General features: G+C 40.9%; 2 protein-coding genes across 3 annotated transcripts; one reads left to right on the top strand and one right to left on the bottom strand.

The window, feature by feature from the left end:
* Positions 9,160–10,859, top strand: LOC109947653. 2 transcript variants are annotated; one of them, XR_002270436.1, is made up of 3 exons: positions 9,160–9,358; positions 9,743–10,610; positions 10,710–10,859. XR_002270436.1 is itself a non-coding variant. In XM_020558324.1 (2 exons), the coding sequence occupies exon 2, from the start codon at positions 9,745–9,747 to the stop codon at positions 10,291–10,293; it is 549 nt and encodes a 182-aa protein (XP_020413913.1). In that variant the 5' UTR covers positions 9,160–9,358; positions 9,743–9,744; the 3' UTR covers positions 10,294–10,859. The 2 variants fall into 2 exon arrangements, 1 of the variants encoding a protein (XP_020413913.1); XM_020558324.1 differs by having other exon boundaries at positions 9,743–10,859.
* Positions 11,142–13,512, bottom strand: LOC109947654 (T-complex protein 1 subunit gamma-like). Its single transcript, XM_020558325.1, has 3 exons — positions 13,284–13,512; positions 13,073–13,147; positions 11,142–12,717 (listed from the first exon to the last, which is right to left on the bottom strand). The coding sequence occupies exons 1-3, from the start codon at positions 13,416–13,418 to the stop codon at positions 12,481–12,483; spliced, it is 447 nt and encodes a 148-aa protein (XP_020413914.1). The 5' UTR covers positions 13,419–13,512; the 3' UTR covers positions 11,142–12,480.

Here is a 13,512-nt window from a genome sequence, read left to right as displayed (position 1 = left end):
TGAAGACATCAGGAGGAGATATTAATCAGGGGGAGCATCCAGAAGTATGCTATACAAATTGTTGTACTCTTCCTTCCATCAGTATAAATTTTTCAGGGGGAGATATTCACAAAAGGGAGCGTGGTTTTAATAAAGACCTCCATACACTGTACTCTTTTTCCTTCATCCAGGTTTTTATCCCACTGGATTTTTCCTGGTAAGGTTTTAACGAGGCAATGTCGCTCAAGATTGACTCACAGAAGCAGTGTCAACTATGATATTCAGAAAGGTGATCAACAGTATGACTTAAAGATATTTTGTCGAGCATCAGGGGCGTGCTATCAATAAAGATCTTCAAACACTGTACTCTTTTTCCATCCCACTGGATTTTTCCTGGCAAGGTTTTAACGAGGCAGTGTCGAACGCGCGTCAATATACATAGAATTTTATGTTACACATGATTATGTACTCTTTTTCCTTTTGACCAGTTTTTGTCCCACTGGGTTTTTACTGGCAAGGTTTTTTTAACGAGGCATATTCCGTATCATTTGTGGTCTCCAAGGGGGAGTGTTGTAAATAATTAGGTGTGGAGCCCACATGTTGGAAGGCTTTTGCCTACAAAAGGGTTCATCCCTCATTGTAATCGACACATACAGATAGAAATGAGAATGAAGAAACTCAGTTTCTCTACTTTCTCTCTCTCTCAATTTCCTCTCCAATTTCTCTAGATTTATAACAAGGCCGAATATTTAGAGTTGGTGCTTTAGGAAGGATTGCAAAGTGGGCGGCTAACTTCATATTGATATAATATATATATAGATGAATAGTAGCGGCTGGAATAGTTGATTGTTTTGCAAATTGGGCTGAAAAGTTTCTTTTGTCTTAATATATATATATATATATATATGTATATATAAAAAATAATGTATGAATGGACAAAATGCGGCTGGGTAAATTTGAAGTCTTTGGTTGATCTTGGGCTGAAGATTTTTGCAAGAGATTATTTGTCCTATTCATACATATATAATAATATATATTTATATATATATGTATATATGAGATAATGTACACGCCCAAGAGATGAAGGCTTCACGCCCAGATTTTCATAGGATTATGTGCACGCGACGGAGGGCCTCACAAGGAAAGAAATCAAGGGATTTTTATAGTAACTCCGAGTGTTCCAAAACAAGGAAGAATCAAGCATGTCAGAATATCAGTGCAATCCTACGGATTTAGGGGGGCTTTGGAAGGAAATAAGTTTTAAAGAGTTGACCTTTGGCCTATGGGCTGACGAGTGCCCTATATAAACCTTGCTCGATGAAAACATCAGACAAACAAACTTATCTTTCGTCTCGCACTTTTCTTTTCATAGACTTAGGATTTTACTTTTCAAGCACCTAGTGTAGTGAGTTCTTCATATTTCTAGTGTAAGTTTATATTTCTCTTGTCATTTAAATTCTTGTTCGATTAATATTTCTTGTCGTTTAATTTCGAGTCTATTTCGATTCTTTTACATTTCACTGTTATCGCACTTCAATTAAGTTTAATTTCAAGTTTGTTTATTTTATCATTTTTATCGCTTTGATTTATTTTATCGCACTTCAATTCTTGTCTTTACGTTTATACGCATATTTAGTTTAATTGCATTATTTTTACATAAAACCCTAAAAATCACATAAACATTCGTACGAAACCTAACCATTCTCGAGCCCAAGAAAGTGAAAGAATCTAGGCCAAGAGGAGGTTCCTTGCTTGGCTGATCAATCGTTTGGTCAGAAGTTAGAAGCGCAACACATCCATCTATTCACATTCCATTCAAGCCCAAATTCGGGGCTTGGTGGTGGCACGCCCCGCATCCAAAAAAAGGACCAAAAGTTCCTTCCGTCGGCCACCCCGGCCGAAAAGAGGGAAACATAATTTGGCCCTCTTTTCAGGCCGAAGGGCATCATCACATACTCAAAAGTTCCAATGGATCCGGGGCACCTGAAGGCTGTCTTGTGGACATCCTCCTCAGCTATAAAAATTTGGTTATAGCCGGAGTGCCCATCCATGAATGATAAAATTTCGTGCTTAGCCGCCCCATCGACCAAAAGGTCGACCATGGGCATGGGATATTCATCTTTAGGAGTTGCAAGATTAAGATTGCGAAAATCAACACATATTCTTATTGCTCCCGTTTTTTTCTTTACAGGTACAATATTTGAAAGTCATTCTACATATCTAGCTGGCCTAATAAATTTGGCTTTCACAAGCCTTACAATTTCTTTCTTAACATGTAGCTCTACTTCCGCTGACATTCGGCGGGGTGGCTGCTTAAAGGGCTTGAAATCTTCCACCGTTAGTAGGCGATGCTAGACCAAGTCACGACTCAATCTGGGCAGCTCGGTGTAATCCCAAGCGAAGCAATCCTTGAACTCTCTCAAAAGCTCTTCCATCTTGGCCCGAAGTTCTGGCTCCATTAGACAACTGATGTAGATCGGTCGATGGTTGTCTTCCGTCCCCAAGTTTATTTCTAACAAAGGGTCTTGGACTTCCGCCTTCGAATAATCCATCTCGCTTGGCGCCAACTCTACTTCTTAGAGCTCAAGTGCATCATCCTCCGGACCTTCATGAAGAAATTCCACCAAGTTGGCGGTGGACCCATGCTCGGCCACTCTTTCAGCCCAAAAATCGTATAGCCGTCTCAAAGTGTCTTCCACCGCGGCCCTTTTCTCTTCCTCTATATTTGTATTACTCATTGAGGGAGAAAAAAATTAGCTATAGTGGGGCGCTCCTCATATGCTTGGGCATCATGTGCCCTCAAGTCTATTAACTTTTAGGCCAAGACTCCTGTAGGTCGACCGTTCCTAGCTGACCCCATAAAATAAAGAGGCCCAATGTCATCCTCATAAAACTTTGCCTCTACTGCATTGGAGGAAGCCATGAAGGGCCGTGCATCGGCCTGAACAATCTCTACACTTCCATCCTCGTGCTAAAATTGCAAAAACTGATGAAGTGAAGAGGGCACACACATGCTTCCATGGATCCAATCTCGGCCCAACAAAGCATTGAAATGGGCCTTTGTCAACACCACAAAGAAGGCAGTTATCCTAACTTTTGCCCCACTCTAATTTGGAGTGGGATAATCCCCTTTGAAGTCGTGGTGTCTCCCACGAACCCACTGACCGTTGTCTCGGTCGGAATTAACTCATCTGAGCCTTTCTTTAACTTCCTCATGATTGCGGCTGGTAGGATATTGACTATAGCCCCCGTATCCACAAGGACTTTGCTCACCGGAACTCCATCGAAATGAGCTCCTACTTACAAGGGCTTAAGGTGGGAGGACTTGGTGGGCATCTCATAGCAAACCTTCTCAGGCAACTTTTCCTCCTTTTTGGGCACCATGATGCAAGGTTGGACATTCCCTTCCTTTGGAATTTCTCGGGCCACCTTAATTTCTTTGGCCCCTTCCATTTGGACCATGGACTCAACCTCATCGAACACATCTCCGTCCATATAATTAGGTTGATTCGGACGAGCTTCGAAAAATAGTGGGAGTGTAACAACCATGACATTTACCTCGTCAAAGTCTCCAAACTTGACTTCGACCTTGCCCACTTTTAGTTTATTCTCAAACTTGGCCATCTCTCCATTGCGCTCTTTCTCTAAATGCTCCATAGCTTCCTCCGATAGATCCTCTAAGTACTCGTCATCAGCATACTCCTCATCATCCTCATAGAGCTCTTTGTCTTCGGCCGCCGAACCTTCAAAATTTTCCAATGGCTCTTTAGCTTCTTCTTCGGCCGTGTGCTCGGCCTCTTTTTCTACCACATTGGCTTCGGCGTCGACCATGACTTGGTCTTCTTCCGCCCTAAGTTCGCTTAATATCTTATGGGGTTCATCCCCAGCTTCTTGGACCAAGTTTTGGTCATTTTCTTCTTTACTCTCAACCTTGGTGGGCTGAGCCACTTTGGTCATGGCCGGGGCCTTGATGACCGGAGGCTTGATTTTCGGTGGAGCCGCCCTCGCCTTTTGAACCTTAAAAGGTTTATCTCCTCTCTTCTTGATCGGCTCACTAACTTCCACTTTAGAGTTATTTGCCTCAAAAGCCCCAGTCAAATGGGCCTCCAACTCCAAGATTTGCTCCTTCGGGGCCGTTACCACGACTCGGCCATTCACCCATTCTCAACGTATTTTCATCTCTTCGGCCGCGGCTGCCTCCAAGAAAACGAAAACGACAGCATCGTCCTTAGCCAACTCTAACTCCTCCAATTGAAGCTTCTCTCAAAGCTCGACTAATCGGTGAAGTTGAGCTTGCCTCTTGTCTGCCCATTCTAACTCTGTCTTGCAAGTGGTGGCATATTGCTTTTGTGCCCTTCTTGTTTGAGTCTTGCTCAGAGGTATCGGTGGGAGTTTTGAGCCTCTGCTTCTATACCATTGGCTCGCCTTTGTGTTTGGCACTTTGAAAGTTGGGACACCACTACAGTCCGCGGGGCGGGGTCTTGACACGTAGGCCACATCTCAGCTTTTGCCTTCTCCTACCGAAATCCACATGCTTCGGTTTTGGCTTGAGTCTGGTGAATCAATGTCTTCATATCTTAGAGGGGCATGTTGATTTCTCCTCTTCAACTGATATCTCGGCCTCTCGTACCTATCTTGGTACTCATGCAATGGCCGTTTGTTCTGCCTCACTTCCATTCCGCCCCTTAGGCTATGTGGGCCGTAATTCTCGGCCAGACTTGTTATCATATTCCTTTCGAAATTCCTAGATCTGCCCACTTGGACTTGATCCTTGATTTGCTCCTTGATTAGCCCCTTGGTGGGCTCCTTAGTTGGCTTATTGGGCTTTGGCGGAACCACTTCAAGAGTCACCTCACATTGGCATTGACTGCATAACACAATGGCCTTTGGAGGTTCTTCCTTGGTTGAAACTTTTGTCTCGAGAACCTTGACCACCTTAGGATACATTTTGGCCTTGCCTTTTGCCTTAGGGTCCGCCGGGATCTCCCTTGCCCTTCTTTCAGCCGCAGCCCTTGCCGAACCACCTAAGTCCAACCTTGGCCTAGGTTGGTCTGGCCTTGGGAAGTTAACATTCACCATGTTGACTTGAGCATTTGGGAAAGGATTCTGGTCGACGCCTATTGTAGCTTTCTCTGGAAATTTCAATTTCTTCCAATCGATGAGATCCTATACGGCATTCTAAAAAACCAGACAATTGTTAATCGTATGAGACCACACATTGTGAAACTTGCAATAAGTTTTATTTCTAAGTTCATTAGCCTCCAGAATATCATGATCATTAGACAATTTTATGATATTTTCTTTCAAAAGTTGGTTGAAAATTTGTTCGGCTTTAGAAATATCAAACGTGTAGGACTTTGTCACAACCGCCTTTTGGGAGGTTCCACTAAACTTGGACATTTGGGCCGTGGTCGGCCTTTGATCCTTAGAAGCTTTAGACAAAGCCTTGCACACATATGGCCCTTTGGCCACAATCTCGGCCAAGTTTACTCCAGCCGATTCTTCTTCTTCCTCGAAGTAAACTTTATCATCTCTTTCTTCTGAATCTATATCTTCAATGTCCACCGCGTGGATCGACGTAGTCCTAGACTCGGAAGGTTTGGTTGAATCTTTATAAAATGTTAGTCGAGGTGTCGGCCGCCCTTTTTGTTGCTCCTCCTTTAGAAAAGCTTCGTATCGGTCCACCCGAAGTAAGAGATCATAAATGTCGTGGAACTCAATTCCTTCGAATTTCTTTTGGTGGTCAAGCAACAAACCTCCTTGGGCCAATTTTGCAAATTCGTGCTCTGGCATATTGACCGTGCACCTAGCCTTTGCTTCTCTGAATCGCCCCAAGTATTCTTGGACCGACTCACTTGGCTTCTGACTTATCTTCGCCAAGTCGGCCATTGAGATTTCCGACTCCGGTCGATAAAATTGCTCGTGGAAGACTTGCTCCATAACTTGCCAATTCGGGACGGAGTTTTGAGGAAGCTTAACATACCATGAGAAAGCTGCCCCCGTAAGGGTACTCGGAAATAGCCTTAGTTTCAGGGCCTCGCGGTGCCCAATCTTCGCACACTGGGCCGTGAATCGGCCGATGTGTTCAACGGTTGATTGGAGCCCATCTCCCGAAAATAGTGCAAAATTCGGAACCTTGAAACCCCTCGGAAATTCCTCTTGATCAAAATGCTCCTAATATGGCCCTCAGTAGACTGGCCTACCAATCCTCCTAGCATGGGGCACCATATCTTGAATCATTTGCTCGACCGCACCTCGGTCGATTGCTTGATTCCCTAGCAACGGGTTATTAGCATTCCCACCTGGATTATTCCAACCACCGACTCCGGCAAATTGGTTGATATGAGGCCCAACAAAATTGGCTCCAGCCCCTTGGTGAGCTTGTGGGCAGAACTGATTATATGGAGGAAAAACTTGGAATTGGTTGACCGCTGCATATGGATTGTTGCCCATCGGCGGAACATTAATCACTAGGGCTTGGTTGCCCCCAGCTGGTGGATTAGGTTGGGGCGGATTTACTCCAAAGCCATTTGGTTGGGCCTCCACTTGAGGCCCGGCCGCTGGTGCTCCATTAAGGGCCCCTTGATTCCCATTTTGGCCATTTTGTTGGCCTAACCATCGATCAAACCTCTCATTGATTTGAGCATTTTGAGTGACCATAGTTTGTGCCATTGTCTCCATGACACACATGAGTTGTTGGAGTTCCAATGAAGTGGCCAGATTTGGCCTCAAGACTGGTCCCCCAACGACTTCCGTAACATCTTCAACTAACACTTGGTCATGGCCAAGGGCCGTTGCTTGGCCGGGGCCATTTTGCTCTTGTTGAGCGGCTGGAATATTTTGTGGCTGAGTATTCGTAGGGACTGAACCAGCCATGCTTGTCTCTGATTCCAACCAAAGTCTAGATTCTTCAAATTCTTGATCTCTTCTGGGATTCTTCCTAGTGTTTACGACCATACAAAACCTAGTGGTCCCACTGGGCGTGCCAAATTATGTTTCCCTCTTTTCGGCAGAGGTGGCCGACGAAAGGAATTTTTGGTCCTTCTTCTTTTGGAGCCGGTTACCCTTATTAGTTTGTGACTGTCAGTGGTTCCCCTTCGTTTAGCTAATAACTTGTAATGATGGAGCCGGTTACCCTTATTAGTAGTAATAAATCGGAAGGAGGTGAATGGATATCAAAATTTTATGAAGTGCTAGTTTGTTCAATTTTAATTTCAACAGAAACTTGCCTTTTCTGAGTGTTTCATTGGTATTTTTGTTTTTCTTTAGCTTCTTGTTAAAGATTGTGCATAGCTTCTTGTCAAAGATTTTATATAGTTTTTCTTTAGATTCTTGTTAAAGATTTTTATATGGTTTTTCTTAATCTTATATGGTCTTTTCATTTAATGGCCAAGTCATGTTTTATAGTGGATTTGAGTTTGAACATTCTCTTTGTTTTGGTAGTATTTTGCTTATTTATGTATGGATGATGTATGAATTTTGGTTTACTGGCAGAACTCATAAGTTTAGCATTAGTGCTGATATATTCCCTGATGTTATTAAATGTTTAGGCATCGGAGGTCAATGCTCTTTTTGGCATGTGGTAACAACTTACGTATCGGCGATTAAGTGAAGAGCGAAGTCATAAATAATCTTTAGCGACGGGGAATGTCTGAAGCATATCACTATATCATATCCATCGGTTCTTAATACTTTGGTTCTTGGGTGCCTTTAGCAATGGAGATTCTCCAAAGCTAAAGGTCAATTTTCGCATAGATGGAGTATTTTGATTGGGAGGAGAGATAATGACATGTCTGGACAATTCTAGTATAAAAAATATTAGTTTCTAGTATAAATTGTTTGGTTCGTGATTAAAAATATTAGTTTCTTGTGTTAATAACATTACACTTTTATGAAATGGTGGACTTGGGGAAAAGAAAGGAAATTTGTAAATTTGTGTATCTTGTTTTTCTAGACAAAAATATTGAGTAGAGAAATTTTCAATATAGTTTTATCCTTTACATTAATTTCTTGCTGTAACCCTATTTTCTCTTTTGTAGGGTGTTAAAGTTTGATCTTTTATTATTTTTTTGGTAAATAAGTTTGATCTTTTGAAAATGAATAGGGTGTGCATAAGACATTTTTCTTGGAATAATGTTTTAAGGGGATTTTTACTAATATAACTAAAATAGGGGCTAAAATTATTTATAAAAAAAAACCCCACATGGAATGCACTTTAGAAACATACCCGAAACTGATTTATTACATAAGAAATTGGTGTTGAAATTCCTAAAAATTACGTGACTGCCACTGAAAGAAGCCTAATACAAAAAAAAACTCAAAAAACACCCAAAACAAGCCCAGCCCAATTTTATAAACAAAAAACCTCAAACAATTCATTACCAAGAAAACGTCCCCGAAAACCGTAGCTGCTTCATTTGTATTTGTATTTTTCAAAAAACACCATCACATCTACTACTAATCACCACCTATAAAATCACGATAAATAAAGAGAAGCAACCATTCAACACAAAACGCTGAAGAATTTCAAGCAGAAAATGGTTCAAAGGTAAAACATTTAAAAATCACACCTTTACTGTCACGTTGATTAATGGCTGTAATGTTCCAGTCTAGTGTAATAACATTGTTAGTTTAATGGAAGTGGTATTGGATGATAACAAAAGGAATTGTTTACACTACTACAAATATTCAAAAAGACAACGTTGAATACACAACGGTTGGCTCCAAAACCGTTGTAGCTGTTTCTTCCACAACGGTTATTACGTAACCGTTGTTATAAGGGGTTTTTAAGCGTTGTCGTTTAGGGTATGTGGTTTTCTGATTTTACTTTACAACTTTCCACAACGGTTTTCATTTCAACCATTGTAATTGAAGCTTTTAAAAAAAAAGGGAAATAGCCCTAAATGACACCCATTTCATAATTTTAATTAAAAATACCATCCTTTCCCAATTTTTGTACAACTATCACCTATAAATATAAAATTATTGCCCACTTATTGCTGATTTTTCACAAGTTCAGAAATTTTGGAGAGAAGAAGCTCACACAGCTCTCTCTCTCTCTCTCTGGCACAGCTCTCTTTCTCTTTGGTATCTGTCTATCACAGCTCTCTGTGTCTCTCTTGGCTCTCTCTATCTTGGCTCTCTCGCTCTTGGCTCTCTCTCTCTTGGCTCTCTCTCTGTCTCTCTAGCACAACTCTCTGTCTCTCTCTTTGCTCTGTTTCTCATAGCGCAGCTGTCTCTCTCTAGCTTCGTTATGTCCCTTTCTCCCCTATTCGATCTCTTGCTCTCTGTTTGGAATCGCGAACCCCTCCCTTTAGCTATGTCTTCTGAATAGCTGCTTGCAACCTTGAAGCTCTACTGGATTGCCGACCTCGAAAAGGTAGTGTTGATGGTTATTTTCTTAATATCAGTATTATGTGAAATGGGTTATAGTTTGATTGTTTGGGTTTGTGTTAAATTCGTTTTGGCTTTAATTTATTTGGGTTAGGTTTTGTTGAATATTCATGCTCATTCATCTGGGTTTGTACCAATTGCATTTAGATTGGTCTGGATATGTGAATCTTGAAACTTGGGAATTTCTATTTGATGTAGTAGATCTGTATAGTGTGATTCTGATGTGTTCCTCTTATTTTACAGTCGTATTGCTGTTATATTGCCATTATATTGCCTATATATTGCTGTTATATTGTGGTTATATTGCTATTGTATTGTATGGTTATTGTGGTTATATTGTGTGAATGAAATGTTGTTTTGTCATGGTCAGAAATGGAGACAATTGTTATTCTCGTGTGCTACAATGGAAAATGGGTCACCTCGAAGAAGATGTGCAAATACGAAGGGGGTGACTCAAAAGGCTTAATAGTTCCACGGACCATCAATTTTGCTGAACTGTTGGACCGTGTGCATCAGATTGGTAATACAAACAGCAGGGAAGACAAGGTTTGCTTAAAATTCTCAGTTTTGGTGGCCTCGAATGAGTGGAAGCGCATAAAGATTGAGGACGATGATGATGTCAATTTTTTTATGAAGTACAATTCCGAGGTAACACCTTCAAAACTAGCTCCCTTACTCATGAGTATAGAAGATAAAGGACTGACAAATGATGTAGTTCATAGTATGCATATCACGACAGATAGTAGTCGGATGGGTCATTCTTCAGTTGCCATTGTTGAAAGCAATGAAGTAACTTGGAATAATACAAATGTCACTGATTTGGGAGGTGAAGTAGGGACAGATTTTATGGATATGATTGATTTTAGCGAGGTGGAGGAGATGCATGGTGGTGATAATGGTACTGAAAGAAATGAAGTGTAAGTGTACTCTGCCCCTCCTAATTTGGGGTGCTTGAACACAGCTGCCCAGTTGCCAAAAATACGTTTAGGAGGAGAATCTGAACCCACTCGTCAACATTATTTTTGCCCAGTTGCCAAAAATACATAGAGATACAATTTTATTGTTGTTAATGTCATGTTGTACTGCTGTAACTTACAGCCAAGGAGTTAATGGTGTAGTTTTGAATCCCATCAATTTAATGCACCAACACAAAACCCAATTTACCTCATATAAGTTCGTACATATAACTGAACCTTCCTATATAGAACTGCAACAGAGGCACCTTCTTAACGGGAAAGGTAATTAGTCTTACTGAAAGGCAAATATTCTCCACTCAACCTAACCATATAGTCGTTTACAACTGGAGACTGAATGTACCTCTATTTGTTTGGTTGCAGGCAACAGCTGTGAATTGTCCCCAGTAATACTTCAACATGTCAGATGTACGCCCTCCTAACGAGCATGTGAGTTACCCGGGGGACCAGCCCTGGCATGTGCCATTCCCATCTCCACCTCGGACTCCCAATCATGATCCCACTTCATTTGGAAGTGAGGCTGACACTCATGATCCGCTTGACAAAATCTCTGCCGTCAAGCACCACCTCCAATATATGTCAAAGGCAACGGATTGGTGGGAGAGTAAGTGCGATATTCATGGCCAAGTTATGGGAAACTTGGCCAACAAGTTGAACAAAGCATACGCTGGAGAGGTGAAGCAAGCTCTTAAAGCAAAAAGTCGGAGCAAAGAGTTAGAGTCCTTGAAGTTGAAATTGGAAGACACAAAGAAAAATGTCCTCGAAACATTCACACAATCTGAAGAACATAACCATGAAATGGTTGAATGTTTCAACAACGGCTTCGAAATGTTCCGAGATTATGCTTCGGTCATCTCACCAGACCACAATTGGAGTGAAATTGATGTAGCTGGTGTCTGGCAGGTACTGAATATGGGTTTTGATGGAATGGCTCATCATAGCCTCGTGCATGCAGCGAGAAGAAAGGACAAAGACATGGATCTTTTGATGGACCTGTAGTAACGGTGAATGCTGCTTCAGTTCATCTCACCCGAGTACATGGATCTTTTGTTGCCTTCATTTTCCCTTCGTGGGATAGATAGTATTGTTCAGTTTGGGAGGCGATTTCTTTCGCATGTGTGAAATGTTGTCTGTAATGTGTATGTATTGTATGTACATTGACTTAATATTGCATTTGTATTGTGTTTGTATTCCCTTAATACTGTAATGTGTATGTATTATATGTATATTGCCCTAATATTGCCTTTATATTGTACTTATATTGCTCTACTATTGCCTTCGTATTGTATATTTATTGTGGCCATATTGCCCTACTATTGCCTTCGTATTGTATATTTATTGTGGTCATATTGCCTTCGTATTGCCTTCGTATTGCCTTTGTATTGTAGGCATATTGCCCTACTTTGGAATATGATGAGGACTGGAAAATAAATCCACAGGCTCAGAATCACCAATTTTGCCTCCTTCAAGAGGCGTCCCATGCTTGTATGCAACCCTCACAGCTTCATCCTCGTTCAGCCTCGCTTGTGAAGTCCCAGACTTCATGTCATCTTTGCTATTTGCCAATTTCAGTTGCATCAGCTGGCCGTGTCTAGGGTTTTTTATCTGCTTTCGTTTCATTTTTAAGCTCTGCTTTGAATCAATACGTGGCATATTGGCTGAATATGGGAGTGACAAGATCAATTCTTACTCTCCCTAAGTGGATAAAATAGATGCTCAATATGAATCCTTTCCTCCACAAGTTTGTGTACAGTGCCGTACGTTGTGTGTTTTAGGTGCCACACTGGCTTATTAAAATTGATGCTTGGCCATGAAAAACTTTTTGTTTTCTTACTTTTAGAAAAGTACATATTTGTGTCAATAACTAAGTTTGGACTGTTAACAATCATTCAGAAGAATGGTAGAAATAAGCTCCACTGTGCCAATCCACGAAGTTGAACAAAGAAATTGTGTTCGATACACAGATGACATGTGAAACTAACATTAGCATTCTCCAATAAGAAGACTTCTCTTCTTTCCACCTCGTCGATTGAGAAAGAAAGAAGAGGGACAAAACACACACTACCAAGTTAAGGTGACATTACAAACCTAAAAAATATCCTCATCAAACTTATAATGCTCCTTTTTTTCTTCTTTAAAGCAAAACTTCATTCAAACTGAGATAACCACGTGCTCTCCATAAGCACTCCGGAATTATTTGCTCATTATCTGCATCGCCTTCTGTCTCAACTTGAGGCTTGGAATGAGCTTTGGCACCAGGAGGCTGCTTCTTCTTCATCCCACTCACAATGTCATCGATTCTGAGAAGTAGGCAAGCAGCTTCTATGGCCGTTTTAAAACTCTGGCCCTTCACGTTGTAGGCATCCCATATCTGACATCATAAATCCTCAAAATGAACAGCCTTACCAACAAAATAAATTTATTGGGAAATTTTTTAATAACCACGACAACAGCACTTCCCCTCACATGAGTGCTGTCGAAATATATTGGGAGAAGCTCTAAACTAGAACTACTACTGAAGCAAATCGACAATATAAACCAGAAGATTGACACTTATGCCATATCAATAAAGGGACATATAATGGATACATTTGAGAACAATACTACATTAAAAGTCCTATTTCAGAGCTTTCAGCAAATATAAATCACCCAACAAATGTGAATATTGAGATAGCGAAGGAAATAAAAGAGAGCAACAATAGTAAGCCAAAAAGATATCCACCTATCTTTTTCTCTTTCACATCAGTTATCACACCAGTGTTACCATCAATGCCAATCCATGATTTTTCACCATTTGCATGCTATGGAAAAAAAATTGTGGTTAGGATCTAAATGATGCATCATATTCTGACCAAAATAATAATGATGCATCAGAACGTATATAGAAATGACAAATCATAAAAAAACTGAACAAAGCCATACAAAACAGATTCAAACCTTTCCCTGCAGCGCCGTCATTGTTCTAATCATATTCACCCCGCAATTCTGAGCCAAAGTACGTGGTATAGCCTCAAAAGCTATAGCAGCAGCTTCATACAGCCACTGTTTTACCATAAAAACACGTGTAGCCATAAAACTCCAATAAAATGCATGTAAGGTGAAACCACAACTAATTCTTAATCTAAAGTATGTCAACGAGCATGTGAATTGAAGTGACAGCCAGTTT

This window comes from Prunus persica, chromosome G2 (assembly GCF_000346465.2).
Source record: "Prunus persica cultivar Lovell chromosome G2, Prunus_persica_NCBIv2, whole genome shotgun sequence".
Taxonomy (NCBI): domain Eukaryota; kingdom Viridiplantae; phylum Streptophyta; class Magnoliopsida; order Rosales; family Rosaceae; genus Prunus; species Prunus persica.
Note: the sequence above shows the minus strand (reverse complement) of the source record. Positions and strands in the feature narration are given on the sequence as shown.